We start from the raw sequence: 19,680 nt of genomic DNA on the forward strand, positions 1-19,680 counted from the left end.
TACATCAGTATTTACATTTATTTCATGTATGCAGTTTACACACTATTGAACAAAATTGGAATGCAAACAAATATACAAATACCATAATAAGCATCATCAAATAAAATAACTGGCGCTAGTGTTATAAGCATATTAATGGACCTGTGAGAAAAAGTGATGTAAGGAGACTGCAGCCCACGGCATTTTTCTTTTTATCAAAAGAAAATGCTCAGTAGCACCATAATGGTAATACTTTAAAGAAACACATAAGATGGAACATTTTAACTGCTATCGTTGAGGTTAACCTGTTTTATTTAAGTGAATTAAACAGAAATTTAACAGTACAGGCAGTATTTTGGCCAACTGCTGTTTATGTCAGCTGAACATCTTCCATAAACAAGAGCAGAAGCAAAGGAAAATAGAGCCAGCCGTATGTGGGTCCCTCCTTAGTGCTTGGTACAAACTCTGTACCGTACCTGGATTTCGTGAATGGAAAAGATATGCACGTGTTAAAAACTTGAGGTTATGTGAAGCCTGAGTGTGTCTTTGGTAGGCTAATACTTTTTCAGCATTGTTATTATTAATATTTTCTACACAATCCAAGGTGGCTAGAGAGGACATTATGGAAAATACAGAAAAATCTTCAACTAACTAGACCCTTAAAATCCAGTCCATACCAATGGCACCAAAAATCAATGGGGTATAAACTCCCACTCAGTGAAAGGTGACTTTTTTGTAATACTTATAAACTAATGGAATTTTGTTTTGCAGTTTTTTATATCTTATTTGGTGCTGTCAGTATACTTAATTACCTGCCTTTATACTTTTCTTCTATGATGGCATATCAACAATATACAAGATATATAGAGTGCCAGGTATTTCTATTTCAAAGTTGTGCAAAAAACTGCCACAATCTTGGTCAGAGTGTCTAAGTATCCAAATGGTAGCAAATGGGCTGCATTAAGCTTTACATATCCACATTGCATATGAAAAAAAGTTTATGCCCAGTTATGAATAGAAATGTTACAAAGAGTATCATATACTGAGAGTAACCTGCAAGGTTCTTTAAACAGTATCCCTTAGTGGTTTCAATAAAATGTCACTAACCACTTAACCCCAAGCCTCAAGTTTTCTTCATAAGAATGCTGTAGAACTGCATTAGTATTTTATATTGACTATAAATTAAGCCAAATTTCTAAGTACACAAGTATGTGCTTCAAGCAATATTTTGTGGCAAATGCACAAAACATACTTCTCTGAAGGATTATTGTCCTTACAATAATGCACTTTTAAAGCCTTCATTTCATAGTTTGGTAATTAAGATCCACATGAAACACAATGCTTTGCTGAACACAGAAAATATCTGCATTATGATTATGTAACCTGGCTTTTGCTGGTAACCTGAAACTTAAAGTAGTCACGTGTAGTTCAACCAGCTCCAAACAAGGTTGTTCAGTGGTAATTATTTTGCAGCATTTATAGGCCTAAATTTCAGTCTGAATCGCAACTTTTAATTCCATTGTCTGATGTGAGTGGTTGTTATTTGTTTCTTTTAGTGCATCATCAAAATATAAATCAACACTGGGCTTTATTCCGCTGTTGCTATGTTCTTCAGCAATATGAATCAGCTGTGGAACTTCTGAACATGAAGCAGTTTGGGTAAGCACAGAAATACTACACTGATGTGGGGAATTTTCCAAACGGTCGTTTTCTACCTCAGGAAGAATGTTAACAGTAGCAAAACGAGCATGATACTCATTGGAACCATGACTACAAGAAGTTTTCATGCTTTCTAGGTCAGAACAACTAAATTCAGAAAAATGACTGGAGTGGGAATCCGCTACAGATGGCATACTGTCACTGAGGGATGGAGCCTCAAACTCACTTGAGTTCGTGCTTTGTTGTTCCAACAACTGTGCATCCATGTCTTCTCTGGTCTCATTTATCTTCATGTTACTCTTTTTCCTCAATTTACCACTTTTGGATTTCTTTCCTGTTGTTGCTTCTTTGGACCACTTGGTGGCGCTGGATTTACCCTCAGACAAGCCACTGGATGAACCACCAGGATGACTGCGGGGGGCACTGCCATCCTCCACACTACTGCTTCCACTGTTGTGCCTGAATTTGGATGGCTTCGACTCAATGTCTACTTGCACCTCCATACTGTTGCCTTCTCTGGAACATAAGAGTAACAAATACAAATAAATTTCTAACTTCCTTTCTATTTTTACTCAGATAACATCAAAGGGGGATGGGTTTCTGTGTGAAAAATTCAAAGACTACATAAAAGCCGTCAGAACGAATGAACACAGGATACGTTCTACTAAAAAAACTTTGAAATAAAAGGACTATAATACTGTTTCAATGAAAAGAAAAAACAAAACGGAAGCAGTTACATAAACGCAGCGATTTTCAGGACATTCAGGTCTGTGCAACCACCACCACTGCCCTGCCTGCAAATGCTGCCATCACTCCCCAGAGAAACCCTTAACCACGAGCAGAGCTCCCACACTGCCCCAGCCCGCGACCCCGGACCCGCTTCCTGTCTCTCTGGATCAGCCTACTCTGGACATCTCACCCTTTTCTTTTGCCAAAGAACCTAATAGCTGATAACCATTATTCACCATTATTCTGCCTAATGATAGGGATAATTCTTTTAAAATTAATTTTAAAAATACTTCTGATTTTATAACAACTTGTCCTTACTTGTCCAATGGGATGTAGGAATTCAGAATAGATCCTGCCATTGCTTTGGTGCTGGCATTGTCACTAACTGTTCCCAAGCTGACTGTGCCAGATTCTCCACTTAGACTGTACCGCTCTTTCTGTACATCTGCTTGTACTTCCAACCTTAAAAGGGAAACATCAGATAAAACCTGAAAACACATATAATATCAGCACTACTATAACGTATCTTTAAATAATTCAGTTAAGAGCCCTTGTAACAATAAGCTATTTTAGAAACAACTATAAACATCATTTTTAAAGTTTCTTTTTATTTGATTATTCAGATTCTACTGCAGTGCACTGAAGAGTACCAGCCATTCCAATGCAATGAGCAAATCAGCTGTGTGTCAAGTAAAGCAGCAACAGGATAATACAAAGACGTAAGGGGTTTAACTGAAATATGCTCTATTATTTTCACTCAGGATGTGGCACTTTGCTTGGCATGTTCAGTGCAAAACACAAAATCCAAATACATTAAAAACCATTCTTCATAATAGATCAGTGAATCAAAAAATCCTGGGCATCTATATATTAAACATAGTTCTATAAATTTAACACCCGAGTCTTTAAAAAAGACATAATATAGATCACTGTAACTTGAGTTTGTGTTTAAAAGCAAACTACCTAAAAATAAGTATGACCAATTTATCTTTTAATTCATGTACTCTCCCCATATTAAAAAAAGCTAATAAACAAAGATAAAGAATAGTGAATAAAGAAGAAACAAGGGAAGATATAAATGCTTTAATCTGTCCTACTTATCTATATGGCTGCTGGTAAAAGACTTGGTGAGAATGAAATAACCATTAAATGAAAGGACTCAAGGAGATGACCTTGGCCTCGGTTCAAGCATCCCCAGATACCCTGACTCTACCGCTCCCCAGCACTCAACCAGTGTCTCATTTCCTAACATCCAGCTGCTGCCACCTCCAGAGGGAAGGCCCAAGCTCAAGCACTGATTCAAAAGTAAAATCTGACAAATGTAGTGAAAAAAAAAGGTCAAAATTTGTCTTAGACTTGGCTTTTACCTCATCATAGGTATACTGTCACATAAAATCCAAACAAGTAGAAATCTCATTCACTGTTTACCAATAATTTCATTAAAAAAAGTTTGATTGATTTCAGAGAGAGGGAGAGGGAGAGAGAAACATCAATGATGAAAACGAGTCATTGATCAGCTGCCTCCTGCATGCCCTGCACCAGGGATCAAGCCCGCAGCCCAGGCAGTCTCCTGGCTCCTGGGTCAACTCAACCGCCGAGCCACGTCTGCTGGGCAATAATCTCATTGTTTTAACATTACTTTTTTCAACCCTGACACAGTAGAGCAATATGTAATCATGTTCAACCTTCTCAACAAATAATCTGTCGTTAACAGAAGGCAAGCAGACAGCGGAACAAAGACCCTTTCTTACCTGTTGAAGCAGTTCACCATGGCACTTCCCGACAGGCTCCCTGTGATACTGGCGCCAGCAAGTGCCATGGTGCTGGCGGTTTCGCTCAGGTTGTCTCGAATGGCTCCTATTCGATCCATGTGGCTTCCACTTGCACTCAGACTGCCAGTCAGGCCACCAACACTTCCCTCCCCTATACTGGGGTTGTGTCTTGCTTCTGCTACTGAAGTTGTGTCTAAATGCAAATATTTCAAAGAACTAAGTATCATTATTAATGTCCCTCTTCTTAAATTCTTCCAGGATTTCAGATAGGGCATTTTATCATATAAATTATAAAACATACACAGGAATAGAAAAAAAATGTCTGAGGTATGGATACATAACTATGGGTAAGAGTAAAGGGAAATATCTCAGAGAGTAAAGCTGAATTAAGGACTGGCCCTCAGTTTTAGATGGTCACTTTTTTAAAAAAATCCAGATGATTTAGGAATTCTATAAAAAACCTGACTGCTGAAAAATTTAGCTGACTTTGGAGGAAAATTATGTAGCAGTTTTCAATAAGGGTGTCATATAATGAATTTACTATTCTCTAGATCAGTAAGAAGGGCCAAAGTTGATTTCTAGATATAGTCCATGGTTCCAATTGTCTACAAGGTATTACGAGATTGGATACCACTACATTCCAATCTTAAAGTACTTTTCACATACTTTGTATTGAAGGATTCATTTATTTGCTCCAATCTGGGTTCTTATTACACATACCCAGCACTGTTCTAAGCACTGGGGACATAGTGGATATCAAAGAGACAAACATTCTGCCCTCAAGAATTTTATAGTCTAGTAGCTGGGGAAAGCAATAAATAAAATTATATAATTATAAATGCTACGAGAAAAAATAAAGCCAAGTAAAGGGGAGTGAACAAAAGGCAGCGAGAGTGATGAGGTGTGTATGTGCATGCCTGTGTGCTACTGTATATGGTGTGATCAGAGAAGGCCTCTCTGATCAAGTAACACTTGGAGAGACCCAAAGAAGGTGAAGGAGTCCCAAAACTGTGTTTGGGACAAGTAGGCCAGGAAACGGCAGCTGCAAGTTTTAAAGCCTAGAAGTGGAAGTGTGCTGGATGCCCTAGAAAACATCAAGGGCACTGGTATGAAAAGGAGACTGGAAAGGTGAGTTCAGAGCCATAGCCCGGGACGGAGCACATGGGGTCTTCTGGGTGACAGTAAGGTCCTGGGATTTTTTTCCTCCCAGTGGAGTTAGCATAACCGTACTGAGCGTAAGAAAGACGTGATCTGAGTTATGTTTTAGAAGTATCACTATGACTGCATTGCGGAATAGTTAAGTGGAAACTGAGAAGCTGATGGATCAGTTAAGAGGCTATTACGATAGTCCAGGAAACAGGATAGTAGCTTAGTCAAACAGAATAGCAATGGAGAGGGTGAGAATGGTTGGATTATGGCTCAATACTGAAGTAGCAGAATTTGCTGACGGATGAGATGCAGTGTAAGGAGGGAAAAGTCATCATTAAGTGAAAGTTTTCAGCCCAAGCAACAGCAAGAATGGAGAAGCCACTTAATGAGGTGAGGGCAATGGAACGAACAGGTTTAAAGGAAAGAGTTTCATTATAGACAATTTAAGTTTAAAATTCTCATTAGACATTCAAATGCAGATTAAAGAAGAGTGAGATGTACAAGATCTAGCCTAGACATAAGTTTAAGAGCAGTCAGTCTACATATTATTTAAAAGATGAGAATGCCTAGGGAGTGAGTGTGGATAAAGAAGTCTGAGAACCGAGTCTTGGGAAACTCCAAAATTTAGAGGTTGGGAGAGAAAACTGAACCAGCAAAGGCGGCTAAGATATGATGAGATAAAGGGTTTTCGAAGACAAGTAAAAATGTTTTGAAAAGGAGGGCACAGTCTCCCAAGTGAGGTGTAATCTTATGTCAAGATGAAAACCAGGAGCTGACCACTATCCTTGGTCACATGGAGGCCAGTGGTGACTCTGCTTTGGTGGAGTGGCAGAGATCGAATTCTGGAGTGGGAGGGGCTAAAATCTGGTCGGAGTGAGATCGAGAGAGTGGGAGGTGAGAAAGTGGCCGCTGTCTCTGCATGTTTGTCTGGTCATTCCCCTAAAACAAATTTCTCCACCGAGAGCTGCTAGAATATAAAATGTGCACCTGCTTTAAGGGTCATTAACTGATGCTCCTACTGGCAGTCCACAAGGGCCTTCTAATTCACAGTTTGTTGAATAACAATAGGTTGATACTCATCTGCTGTCTGTATTTCTTCTTTTATGAAAACTGTATCACTCTTCATACCCTTCTTAATGATTTGCAATGTTTTAGGCAAAATTTAAGATTAAAATTCTAAGATAGCTACAACATTTTATTTCCACTAGAGGTTAGGTATCCAGAGCTATTCCACCTTCCTTCATCCACTCACCTTTCTCTGGCAGTTCATTTCATGATGTACTTCTAGATGGACACTACTAGGCCTAGGGAAGGGAGGGTAATGGGAATTCTGACTTGCATGTTGTCTACAGTCTCCCCCTACTTAAATTATTAGTAAGTACATTAATTTCCTTTCCTTAAAGGACTTACCTACAGCTGTGTTATTGCCACCGACATTTATATCATTTTCATCATCAAATTCAATTCTGACTCCTTTTCCATTGCCTGCTGAGACCCCACAACCTCCACTTCGACAGAGAGAAATTGGAACAACGCCGTAGACATAAGCTAACATGATGGGAACACCAATACCTAAAGAGGAATTATATTAGTTATTATGAAGCAAAAACTAAATCACAGAAATGCTGAGTTTCAGAAAGTCTTTTCGAGACGGTGTACAGGAGGAAAGTACTAGGGTCTGCAATCCTTGCCCAAAGTGCATTTACCCAGCTGTTGAGGGACACAGCAAATTCAAAGGTTCTAGCATTTCAGGTGACACACATGAGGAAAAAACAAAGAGATGTACACCTTTTCAAGTGCCAGGGTTCTACACTGTATTTGGAGGGAGTGAGGAAGCGGTACCTGCCATTAGTAATTTACCAAGTATCTATAATACCTTAACCAACAAACATAGTTAATAAATGAGAGGCTCTCGGTAGGTTCAGCTTACACTGTCTTAAAATAAATAAAAAACTAACTTCTTTTAAATTCAACAATATAATGTTTTGGTTTTTAACATCCTTCCACAAAACTTTAATTTTATAAAATCTGAGGTCATTAGTATTTTTAAGCATTTTCTTACCTACAGTTACTGCAGCTACAACTGGAGATACGATTACGGACAATGTTACACCACCTGCTATAGCCAAATTCCGTTTGTGCTTTGAAATGTCTTTGCCTTCATATCGATTGTGAATCTTGAATTAAAAATAAATACGGGGGTGGGAGATTAAAGAGAAAATACATTACATACGTATTTAAATGAAATAGATCTACATTTGCTAGAAGTTTAAAATGCTATCTCTTGCAATCATAGTTAAGTGTCCCAATTCAAGGTAAAATTATTTTTCTTAGACCATATTCTTACACATAACTTGCTCCTTATTAATTTGCTTACATAAGAGTGATTTGATAGATTTTATACTTTGTGTTTACTTTTAAACAGTCTTAAGTAAAAGCAGTCTTTACAATTTTATTCAAGAACAGTACAACCATGTTTTGAGCAAAGAAGAAATTAAAAAGTATTATTTCTAACATAGCTATGAGTTGGATGTTTGACTAACAGGATTACTTCTAAGAAATTTAGCATTCCACAGGTTTCCTTCTAAACAAGCATCCCTAGCTCAGCCGGCATGGCTCAGAGGTTGAGCATCGACTATGATCCAGGAGACCAAGGTTTGATTCCTGGTCAGGGCACATGCCCGGGTTTTGGGCTTGAGCCCCAGTGCGTGGCATGCAGGAGGCAGCTGATCAATGACTCATCATTGATGTTTCTATTTCTCTCTCCCTCTCCCTTCCTCTCTCTAAAATCAGTAAAGATGTATTTAAAAATTAAGCATCTCTAAATAATAAAATTATTAAAATAATAATAATAATAACAGTCTTTTTTAAAATTGACCTTAAAAAGCAGCACTAATAAGCAAACATCACTAAATAGAATCAATTTTTCCTCAGATCCCTTTTTATGAAGAAAAATATTACCAAATGACTCAGGGTCCTGGGTTTTCATTTATAGCTCAAAGTAAGGGGTAGAGAGAGAAAAAAAGACAATTAAACTATGCTGTCAGAACACAGGTGTTGGATCTACTTAGCATCTTTGTACTGTACAGGTATTAATAAACAGAATTTAATATCACTATGAAAGTGGCTTGTGAGATAGTATATGTACTTCAGGAAATAGCTCAGTATCTTTATTCTCATGGTTTGCAAGGGCTAAAGCTAATAAAGTACATTTTCTCTTGTTTCAAGAGATTCAAAACAGCCTCAAAAGTGTACAGGTAGTCTCTAAAATAAAATCTGACTTCTAAACAACGTTACAGATGAAGCTTTAAAAAATCTATTATGTGGTTATTTTAAAGGCTCTACAAGTACAATGAGTCTCATAAGTTATATTAAACAGTGATAAAGCTGGGCGGGGAGGTGGGCAAAGCATGCAAAGGACAAAGAATATTTACATTTCCTAGTCAGAATCCTATTCCCCAGCACTGACTACGTTCCCAGGGAAGGGGTCTCTACATTTTCCTGAACAGTCCCTGTACACAGAGACTGCAGACCTTCCCAGGTACCTTTCAGCGTCCTTCAGTTCTGCAGCTAACTCCTGCTCCTCCTCACTCCTATTCCTGCAAAACTCAGACTGAGGCAGAGAAAAGCCAAAGCTAAAAACTGGTCTGACAGAGCAGACGCGGAAAGGCAGGCTGCCAGGGGAAAGGAGGCTCCCAGAAAATGTCGCATCCTCAAGCATCAATGTTCAATTACAGTGATCATACCATCCCGCTAGTTCTGGTCCAAATTAATTTTTTGTTTTACTATTTTGTGCCACATTTATAAAGGCTCAGCTTTTAGGTACTTTATCAACTTAATAGGTTTTCCTGGGCTGGTTTGTGTCCCTGAACACCAGAGAACATTGTTTCACTGGGAAACTAATTCATCACCTTGCAACCCTTTGAGTACATGTTTGAAAAAAGGACTTGTAACTGCACCTCAGACTTGGACAATGAGGTAAATAATCTCTCCTCTATAAATTATTTGTAGATGTGTGCAGTAAGACAGTCTCTATTTCCCTTCTGCTTCAAAGTATCAAATAAACAGTTTTGTTTTCAGCAAAACCTTGCTTTGTGTAACTACATAAAAAAAAAATTATTACAATCAGCTACTATGGGACAATTTAAGTTAAATCAAACTTCTAAAATAGACATTTGGCTCATAAATATGTTTCCCCTTTGACCCAAAGCTAATTAAAAATAGTATGTATTGTTATTGTTATTTTTCTGGTTATTAAAGTAATATATGTTTAATATAAAAAAATTGGCTGTTATATGGAAGAGGCCCAGCCTTGCCTTGAGTTTGGTCCCAACAGTCAGAACTAGAATTAAATGAAACAATTTAAAGAGAAACAGATCCTGTTTCCTAAGAATGTTCTAACAATTATAGCCACCTGGCAACAGAATGGGCTGCCTCATGAGCTGGTGGTTTCCCCATCACCAAGGCACCCAAATGGCCAGACTGAAATTTATCAGGGACCTTACACATAGAATTTACGCATCTGGGTTTAAATCCCAGTTCTGCTTCTTTCAGTGTGACTCAAGATAAATTACATAAACTTTCTTAAACCTCAATATTCTAACACATAAATTGCTGTGAGGTTAAAATGAGTTGAAGTACATAAAACACCTATCACACAGTAAGGACTCAACAAATGCTAGTCTCTCCCAGGCCCCTTTTTAAAAATCCTATATTTTGTTCTGTTTAGGATTAGATAATTTCTAAAGTTCCTTCTCAACTCTGAGATTTTATTAATTTAGATAGCTGCAGACTTCTTCACCACTTCATAAATTACCCCTTTAAGCTTTCAAAAAAGAATTATTTGCTTAGCTAATCAAGTTTAATTCATCACTCATAACAAGTGGTAAGTATTGGTGTTTTGACTTTTGAAAAATTAACACTCTACAAAAAGCGTATTTATTAGTAGCAGCAAATGGGGAGAAAAAGCCTTGAACTGAAGTTGAAAATAATTAAAAAACTGGCTTATTATTCTTTGCTGGAGAGCATGTGTTATTTAGCTATTTTAACTTTTTATAGACCTGACTACACAAGGATATACCCATGAGAAAAATGTCAGGTGTGTGTTCATTAGTACTTTATACTAAAAGTCGGTTTACAATGCAAATGCACTTGGAGTTTCCAGATTCAGGTAATGATAAAGCAATTCTACTTTTTATGCATCCAAACGAGCTTGTCAAAGACTAAAAATTTATTACCTTATGAAAAATAATTGTTTTATACTGAAGATACTAAAAATAACCTTAGTCATTCAAAACAAAAATAAAAAACAAAGCAAAAATCATCAACCTTAAGCCTAGTGATTCAGAATAAGATAATGAACTACGAAGGAATTACGCATTTACCTTGCGGCCCACATATACAGGAATGCCGATAATCATTGCAGGGATGGCAATGCCAGCTATTAAAGCAATTCCTACAGGAGCACCAACGAGTGTTCCCAGCTGCCACAATATTTTTTTCTTTCGGCTCCAGGGTTTCTTCCCCCAAAAAGTACACCCTGATGGACTAATGGAAAAAACTGTAATGTTAAGTAACAGCTGCAAAACATCACGACAACAAATTACAAGAACACAATAATGCAATAACTATAAAAGACTTCTCAAACTTAAAAATGAGATTTTCCCTTTCTTTCAATTGAGTTTATTAAAAGTCAAAAAATCATGGCAAGAACCACCATAAATTATATTAAAAAGATATTAATAAATGGGATTCAGTTTAAATATCTATCCCTAGACCTCCATTAGCCTCAAAACCTCAGGTTAATGTCTGAAGAGTCTATTAATGCAAAACATGTTTATTTTATCCCTGTTTTGGGTATAAAGTTATCTGATTATATCATAAACTCATATTCAGCCCAAATGAGGAAATTTATACATGAAAATTAAATGGAAATATTTATGACCTAGCATAATTACATGGGGTATTAAATACTAGCTTTCTAGTTTAACAAAAAAAAAAAAAGAGAGAAAGAAGTATGTTTCCTGTTTTTGACTAGTTATTAATCCCAAATGACTAACATAATAGTTTGGTTTCTTTTAAATTTATGTGACTAGAATAAAAAAGAGCCCTTTAAGTATCTCATAAATCCCAAGTTTAAAAATGCTTAGAACACTTAAAAAAAAAGTCCTTCTGTCTTATAATGTAAAATTATATTGATAGAAATAGCTTCTTCTATATACTTACCTTAGATAATGTAAATCTGAGATTTCTTTCATACACAACCAACAAAACTCACAACCACAGACAGCACATGTCATGTGATTACAGCTCCCATCATTCATCTTTATTATGTAAGCAGCACATCGTGGACATGGCTTTATATCATCGGCTATTCGGAAAATAAATAGACGCGCTTAGTATACAAAATTGGTCTAAAAAAATAATTTCTATTGAATAATCAACTGTAGCACTGCCAAAAAATATCTTATTATGTATAGTTTGTTAACTCATGGTTTAGCCCACTATTTTTAGTATGTAAAGTATTTTTTCTTCCCTTCTGAGAAAAGGAACATATTTTATATTAAAATTTCAAACTGTAAACATTTTCAAACACAGAAGCAGTACAATAAGAACAAAGAATAACAAAATGATAAAAAGAGAGGAAAACTAAGGACAGTCTTAGGCAAACTATGAACTACATAAATTTTATCTTTCCCCTACCCCACAGCGTAGTCTACTCTGAGTGATACTTATGTCTACAACTTTCCCAACCATATCCACTTAATTAAAATGTTAGATATTCTAGATACTATTCCTTTAGAGAATGAACACTAATAGGAGGTGACCATTTGGTATTAATCTGAAGCAGTACTACATATATAAAGCACTAAGAGTTTACTTTTCTGAGTAACATCAACTATAAGCACTGTAAAAATAATACGTCTTTAGAAAAACAGTCTTTTTCTTATATTTTAGTTCACACAGATGGACCTTGCAAAGAATCAGAAATCGGAATAAAGGGGAGAAGGTAAGAGGTTAAGGAAAAGTTATACATAAATACTTAAACAATGGAAAAGGTTTCAGAACTACAGCCACCATTTGTTGGTTACGCTCAGACTGTTTTTCATTTGTTATCTTTGCCCTTTTCATTGATTTAAATGCTGCTGCTGTATGCTCCTTGTGTAGTAATATGGTTACGACACACCAAGGTGCCAGGTTAGAATCAAGTGGGTGCCTAACTTTAGGAATCACTGACACACAGTAAGAGTATCTCGAATTATACAACTATTTTAAACTTTAGCATCTATTTAAATAGCAACCAGTAATATTTCACTGTTAGTAGTAGCCAGCTCTATTTTCTAACTACACATAGTTAAACATCTGTATAGTGCTAGCCACTGAATTCAAGTATCTGTTCTAACTTCTTAAAGGTAAGCGTTAAGCTAGACTCTATTTTCTGTGCTTTATCAGTGAATTCAGGTTTTCTTAGTGTTCCTTTTAGGGCCAAAACTTTTTTTAACTTAAGAATTGGTCAATGCTCACAATTAGTGTTTTAATGATTCAAGCAATTTTGAGCAAACTGACAACTCTATGGAGCCAGATCAAGACAAATGATAATAGAGTACCAAAATTAAAAGTATCCAAAGTCATGATTTAAATGATCCAAAGAGCATAGTCTGTATTAAAATTTTCACTGTGCACATTATATATATATTTCTCAAAATATTCTCAAAATGCAAATATCCTAAATGAAACAGTTTTACTGATTAGATGATCACGATGCCCCATTCCCAAAGCATCAATTAACCCACAAGTTCTTTACATTTAAAAAGGTTTCCTATTCCTATTTCTATTTAAAGTGTTTGGCAAAGCTTTTGTCTTTTTTGATTACTATATTTCTATTTACTATTAAAATATGAGCCATTGTTACAGTAAGAAAAAACCCCAACAGATTACAAAACACTATGTTCTCAAAATTAGCTTTAAACTTCTCCTAGCCCCCACCACATTACCTGTAAGAACTTACAATAAAATGTTAACAGTGGTGGTTATCTCTTGAGGTGGTAGTAGTAGGGGATAGAGGTGGGGATAGGGAGACAACTAAATATATTTTTATGAAGGGGAAAAAGAAAAAAAGTGGTTCCTTTAACTCCAAGGTGCATAAACACCCTAGTAGCTATAAGAGTCTCATGTACATGCAATACTGTCACAGTTTAAACGCAAATATCATAATATAAATTATGATTAAGCACACTTATTTATCTCTAGGCGACCCATTAGAAAGAAACAGCCACCTAATTACTATTATACCAATCAATTATTATTAAAGGTGTAGCCAGATTTTTCAGTGTATCTTGACAATGGGAGACAAAAAATACCAAGATACCTGGAATATTAGGCATTAATAAAACCATTTTAGAGGTACATGCCTATATTATTTTCTTTCCACAAGTCAGTGAGAAGTTAGTTTTGAATGTTTCTATAGATTACATCAAAAGAAACTATCATATAAACATTTGTTCTGAGAGCTTTGATTTTTGGAGCATTATAGGTAAAAATACACATACTTTAAATTTTTAGAACTACAAGGTAAGATTTTTAAACAAACGGAAAAATTTCAAATGAAGTTTTTAAAAAAAATTTTTGTTTGATGGTTGCTTATTATTTTTTAATCTTTACCCAAGGATATTTTTTCCATTGATTTTTGTTTTTAGAGTAGAAAGGAGGCGGGGGGAGGGAGGGAAGGAAAGAGGAAGGGAGAGAGAGACACTTCAATGTAGGAGACACACATCAACTGGTTGCCTCCCTTACATGCCCTGACTGGGACCAGGGATCCAACCTGCAACCCAGGTTCATGCCCTTGACCAGAAATCGAACCGGAGACCCTTCAGTGCGAGGGCCAATGCACTAACCACTGAGCATACCGGCTAGGTCAGAAGTTTTGTTTTTTAAATGATCACCTTGAGAGGCCATATTTATTCCAACAATGCCACTACTTAGCTCAAATCATTTGGAAAAGTTTTTCTTTCATAATTACTTTCAAAGCTACTTTATGTATACTGAAAAAAAAAAAATCAGTCTCATGATCATAAATATAGTTACATCTTACTTTGAATTTGAATCCACCTCAAACCAGTGATTCAACTTAATTCCAAAGGAACTTTTGGTCATACTTAGAAGTCTAATTGACAATAAGGAGATAATTTAAGTGAAGGTATCAGGACCTATAGGCTATGATCAATAAGGCATTCCAGGATAACACTGCTGAAATGAACATAAACTCCCTTATGGTGACTACTGTGAGAAAGACCAACATTCATCTGGATGACTGAATCACAGTTTATTTTTAAATTAATAACAAAAGTCATCTCTTAAGTCATTTTTTTTCCTTAATGATGATCCAGACATATGTAAACCTCTAGCAAGTGACTACGTTTCCCAACCCTAAGTTTCCCTACCTCATATAGCCAGGAAATGTTTAAAATTTACAGACGTAAGTATCATTAGTATCTTCATTTTACAGATTAGGCAAGCCAGCTTGTTCAGGGCCACACAGAGACTGAGGAGAAGCTGGGATTTCAATCCAGACAGTCCAATTCCAGAGTCTATTCTCTTACTCTGTATGTCTATGTGTCCTGTAACTAATAAATACTCATTCCCACTTAGACAAGAGGGGTACCATTTCCAAGTGGGCCACTCAATGGCTACAGCTGACTCTACAGGGGACAGTTTAGGTATATTCAGCCCTTCTCTGAATTATTTCTGGACCCATACCTACAAATTATTACTAATAATGTTTGAGTTCCACTCCAAATCTTGAGGAAAAATAGAAACAAGTCAATCTGCAAACAAGCATGAAAACCCATGTACGTTATATAAAGTATTACGTTGAATTTAAAGTTTATTTAATTTTAAATGTTAAATTTTAAATTCAACTTTAAATGCTGAATAAGACTTTTTTAGTAACAAAGTATATAACTATCTCACTACACTGCTGGTAGGAATATAAATTATTTTCTTGATAAATTTCTATATTTTCTAAGTTTTTTCCTATTATAATCAGTAAGAAAAATAAGAATTTCTCTAAAAATGATTGAAAATCCAATAAACAATGAAAATTCCATGAATGTAAAATAATGTTTTGGAATTTAAAAAAAACATTAATATGTTCAAAAAATTGTTTTTAATTTTTGATATTAATAAGATGCATACATTACTATATATAAATAGATCCCCAGATAATTTCTAAACTGCTGGCCAAAGACCCAAAGTTCCTAGTGTCCTCCCCACTTAAGATATGCCTTTGAATCCTTGGTCCTGAATTGAATGCGACATCTGTAAATAAAAAATGTATTTTACAAAATATAATACTGTTTTTAAATCTGTAACTTTGTGATAGTTAATAATTAGAAATAATCTACACATAATATACTCAAAATTAATATTTTATTAAAAATATTTGCTAAGCTTTGCATAAAACACCTTTATAAACAATAGTTTTGGGCCACCTTTAGCTGTAAGTTAACATAAATCATCATAACACCTCCTTTTTTCCTTTTTTGTTTTGTTATAAAATCTTCCCAATCTCAATACCACCTCCTTCCATAGGAAAGAATGAGTGCTTCTGGAACAGAAATGCTAACACATGAAAGTACTTTTGAAAAATAAAAGGACAACAGGTGATAACAGAAATATTGTATTTTACTTAAAATAACTAGTGTTCTGTACGTGTCAGTTATTTTATCGAAAAAGTTAGACATAAGTACCTGCTGCTCCAGACTCCTGACTATAACTAATGGATGAAGAACGTATGGTTCTCAGACGTAAACTCTGGGCTCTCTCTTGTCGAGCAGCATCACAGGTCTGATTGGGGTGCCAAATCTGTTTACAGTGGTAGCAAAACTCTGTTCCACAGCCTTCTCGCCCACAAGTTAATTTTGGACAGCTAGCACATCCAAATGCTATCACAGCATATCTTGAAAGAACAAGAAAAACAATTTAAAATGTGACATAAGACAAGAGATATTCATTAAGGAAAAATATTATCCAACTTAAATGCTATTCCTAAAAAAGTTTTCTCATCAATATAAAAATGGGGGGGGGGGGGGAGGAACAGTTCACAAATGGCATTTAAATGGCTAAAAATCATTCTTAACTTTTAACTTTCAATTTTAAGTACGATACCAAAATATATATACAGCCTAAACTGTATATGTAGTACGAATTTTATAAAAATTCTATTAAATTAGTACTGTGTGCACATAGAAAAGACCAGAAGGAAATATACCAAAAGGGTTTTAATTTCCTTCTTTATATATTTCTGAGTTTTACAATTACTTGTTACTTTTCCATAATAACTATGGACTAGCTACACCTGTGAGTTAATGACAAACTGTGCCAATTCATACATTTGGTAATTATCTTGTATCTATGCATAAATTCTCATATTTTGCTTCTAAGATGCATGGTAAAAGTGGTCTTTGGTGCCAATCTCCTACAAGAAAGTACACACACTTGAATTTCTCAATCAGAAAGTTTGATGGGTTTTTTCTTTTGCGTCAGATAAAAGACAGAGTAGATTTGTGACTAGCCCTAATACCTACTATCTGACTTAATATTTTTGGCACTTTAAAAATTTCTGAGTTAAAATAAATTCTGGGCACTACTAGGCATTTATCCCAGAGAAATGAAAACTTATGTTCACACAAAAACCTGTACATAAATATTTACAACAGCTTTATTTGTAAGAGCTCCAAACTGAAAATAGCCCAGATGTCCTTCTTCAAGAAGTAAATGGTTAAACAAATTGTGCTACATATACACCATGGAATACTACTCAAGAGCAAAAGGAAATCAACTACTGCACACTTAACACCCAAGATGAATCTCGGGAATTAGAGTGAAAAAATTAATCTGAAGTTACATACTGTATAATTCTATTTATATAGCATTTTGAAGTGATGACATTTTAGAAATGGAAAACAGATTAATGGCTGCCAGAGGTTAGGGATGGAGTGGGGAGATGGGAAAGGAGAGAGGTAGATAAGTATGTTTATAAAAGAGCAACATGAAGGATCTTTGTTGTCATAGAACTGTTTAGTACCTTGACTATGGTGGTGAATACATGAACCTACAGGTGATAAAATAGTATATAACTAAATACACACACACAAAATAAGTATAAGTAAAACTGGGGAAATCTGAGTAAGATTGGTGGGTTTTATCAATGCCAATATCCTGGTTGTGATACTGTTTTACAGCTTTGCAAAATGGTGCCACTGGGCAAAAATATTTCTCGGTAATATTTCTTACAACTACACATGAATTGACAATTATCTTAATAAAACTTTCAATTAAAAAATATCTAGGGTTTTAAAGGTAAACATACAGGTATCTATACATAAGTTATAAATACCAACCATTTCCTTTTGCCTGGAAATCCAGGGAACCTTTCAGGGCTGCTCTTGTTATTAGCAATAACATTTAAATAATTGTAACTGAGATTTTTATTACAGTTATTAAAATTTCATAATCTATAAAATTATGTAAAGAGCCAGGAAGTTCCATTTTTAGACCTGTTGCTGTCTTATTATCTCACCTTTTAAACTTAAATTTTACATCTTAAATTCCACTTTACTTCTGAAAGACCATTTTTATAATTACCACTATCATAAATATGTTCAAACACGAATGAATTAAGGGCAATTTAAATCAATGTGGGGTAACTTAGCAATGTTTCATTCCCCTGAGTTTTAAGATTTCCCCAAAGGCTTATTCATTGCACTCTTAATAAAAAGAAAAAAATTTCGAAGACTCTCCACTTTTTCTTCTATCAAGTTATAATCTAAAGCAGCCTTCAAAATAGTAGTATCAGTGAAAAGCAAAGGGCATTCTTTTCAAACCTCTTCTCTATCCTACCTTTTCTTGAAGGGAGGAGACAAAAGGACAGCACAGGGAACTCTGTGTGTGCAGGGGACAATGCTAAGACCAACCATTTTTTTTAAGTCAGTAACAGTTTATTAAGGTGGAAGAAAAGTTTAGGCTTCTTGGTCCAAATTCAAGTTCCACCACTTATTCCTGTATAGTTTTATGAAACTTACATAATCTCCCTACAACTAAGTTTTCCCTAACATAAAACAGGGATTCACTGAAGTTTATTCAGCCCAAATCAGCTTCAGCTTCGGCCCTGACCATGCGAAGGCCAAATAAACAAATGACTGCTTCAGGGACATTTCTAGTGCCTCTGAACTTGTGCTTGATTTATGACAATGTGATCATATGAGTTACTATCATTTCTACATCAGTACATATGCCAATAATGTATACCATTTAGATTTAAAATTTATATTCAGATATTAATTATTCAAAGTGGTAGGAAGAGAGGTAGGGAAAGCAGGGAGGAGAGAATTAGTTCACAGAATTTCATACATATTCAAGTGTTAGAGATAAAGTACATCAATCTTGTTTTATGCTACTTGTATTTTTTTTAATGGAAAAGTAAAATGCTCTACCCTAGAACTACACATTCCCATTCCATTCAATCTAGGATTATCTTTAATAATACTAACCAAATATTTCAGTGAATGTATATTTTGATGACTGTAAAAGGATAGTTTGCCTAACAGTTTTTCTATGCTAAGAATTATTAAGTGCTTACTATGTAAGTATTCTGTGTTGATCTCATTCAATCTCAATAATAACTGGTTAGGCACATTCTATAATATATCAAGGAATTAAATGTACCTAACATTGCCTGGCCAGTGTGGCTCAAGGGGGTAAAATATAAAAATATCCCAAACTAGGAGTTTATAAAAATTTTTAAAATTTTAATCATACTTGCAAAAGGATTTATAAATAATAAAACCAATATCCCTATATCTGCCCCACAAGTTAAGAACAGTATCAATAGGGTGATCATAATTCACAACCTAAACTGGAATACTTGAGAAAGAAAGGTAATGCTATTAAGAATTACACCAGCCCTGGCCAGTGCTGCTCAGCTGGTTGTGCACCAAAGGGTCACGGGTTCGATTCCTGGTCAGGGCACATAACCTAGGTTTTGGGTTTGATCCCTAGTCAGGGTGTATATGGAAGGCAACCAACTGATGTTTCGCTATCACAGTGATGTTTCTCTTTTTTGCTATTATGAACATTCTTAAACGTGTCTCCTAACTAGATATTTCCTGGCACACAAGTAACGAGTTTCTCTAAGGTATATGACTGGGAATGGATCATCTAAGTTACAGGGTAAATGTGTGTTCGATTTTAATAAATATGGCAGTAGATAAGCTATATTCATTTACATTTTCTGTGTTTTTCCTTTTATTTGTAACTTACCTCTGTTATCTATTTGATTTTGTTTTAATGTGTTATGTGTGGTGAAAATCTAATTTTTTCCCTTCAAATAGAT

General features: G+C 35.3%; 1 protein-coding gene across 1 annotated transcript in view; it reads right to left on the reverse strand.

Moving 5' to 3' along the window:
- The window catches only part of RNF19A (ring finger protein 19A, RBR E3 ubiquitin protein ligase), a 28,772-nt gene continuing 9,092 nt past the window's right edge, over window positions 1-19,680 (reverse strand). Inside the window, exons 3-10 of the mRNA XM_087825308.1 lie at window positions 16,037-16,245; window positions 11,514-11,658; window positions 10,673-10,835; window positions 7,351-7,465; window positions 6,699-6,860; window positions 4,119-4,332; window positions 2,686-2,829; window positions 1-2,154 (exon numbers count right to left, since the gene is read on the reverse strand). Coding sequence (XP_087681434.1) covers window positions 1,464-2,154; window positions 2,686-2,829; window positions 4,119-4,332; window positions 6,699-6,860; window positions 7,351-7,465; window positions 10,673-10,835; window positions 11,514-11,658; window positions 16,037-16,245 — 1,843 coding nt within the window. The 3' untranslated portion in view covers window positions 1-1,463. The remainder of the gene's footprint in view (window positions 2,155-2,685; window positions 2,830-4,118; window positions 4,333-6,698; window positions 6,861-7,350; window positions 7,466-10,672; window positions 10,836-11,513; window positions 11,659-16,036; window positions 16,246-19,680) is intronic.

Source organism: Miniopterus natalensis, chromosome 16 (assembly GCF_054644295.1).
Source record: "Miniopterus natalensis isolate mMinNat1 chromosome 16, mMinNat1.hap1, whole genome shotgun sequence".
NCBI classification, from domain to species: Eukaryota; Metazoa; Chordata; class Mammalia; order Chiroptera; family Miniopteridae; genus Miniopterus; species Miniopterus natalensis.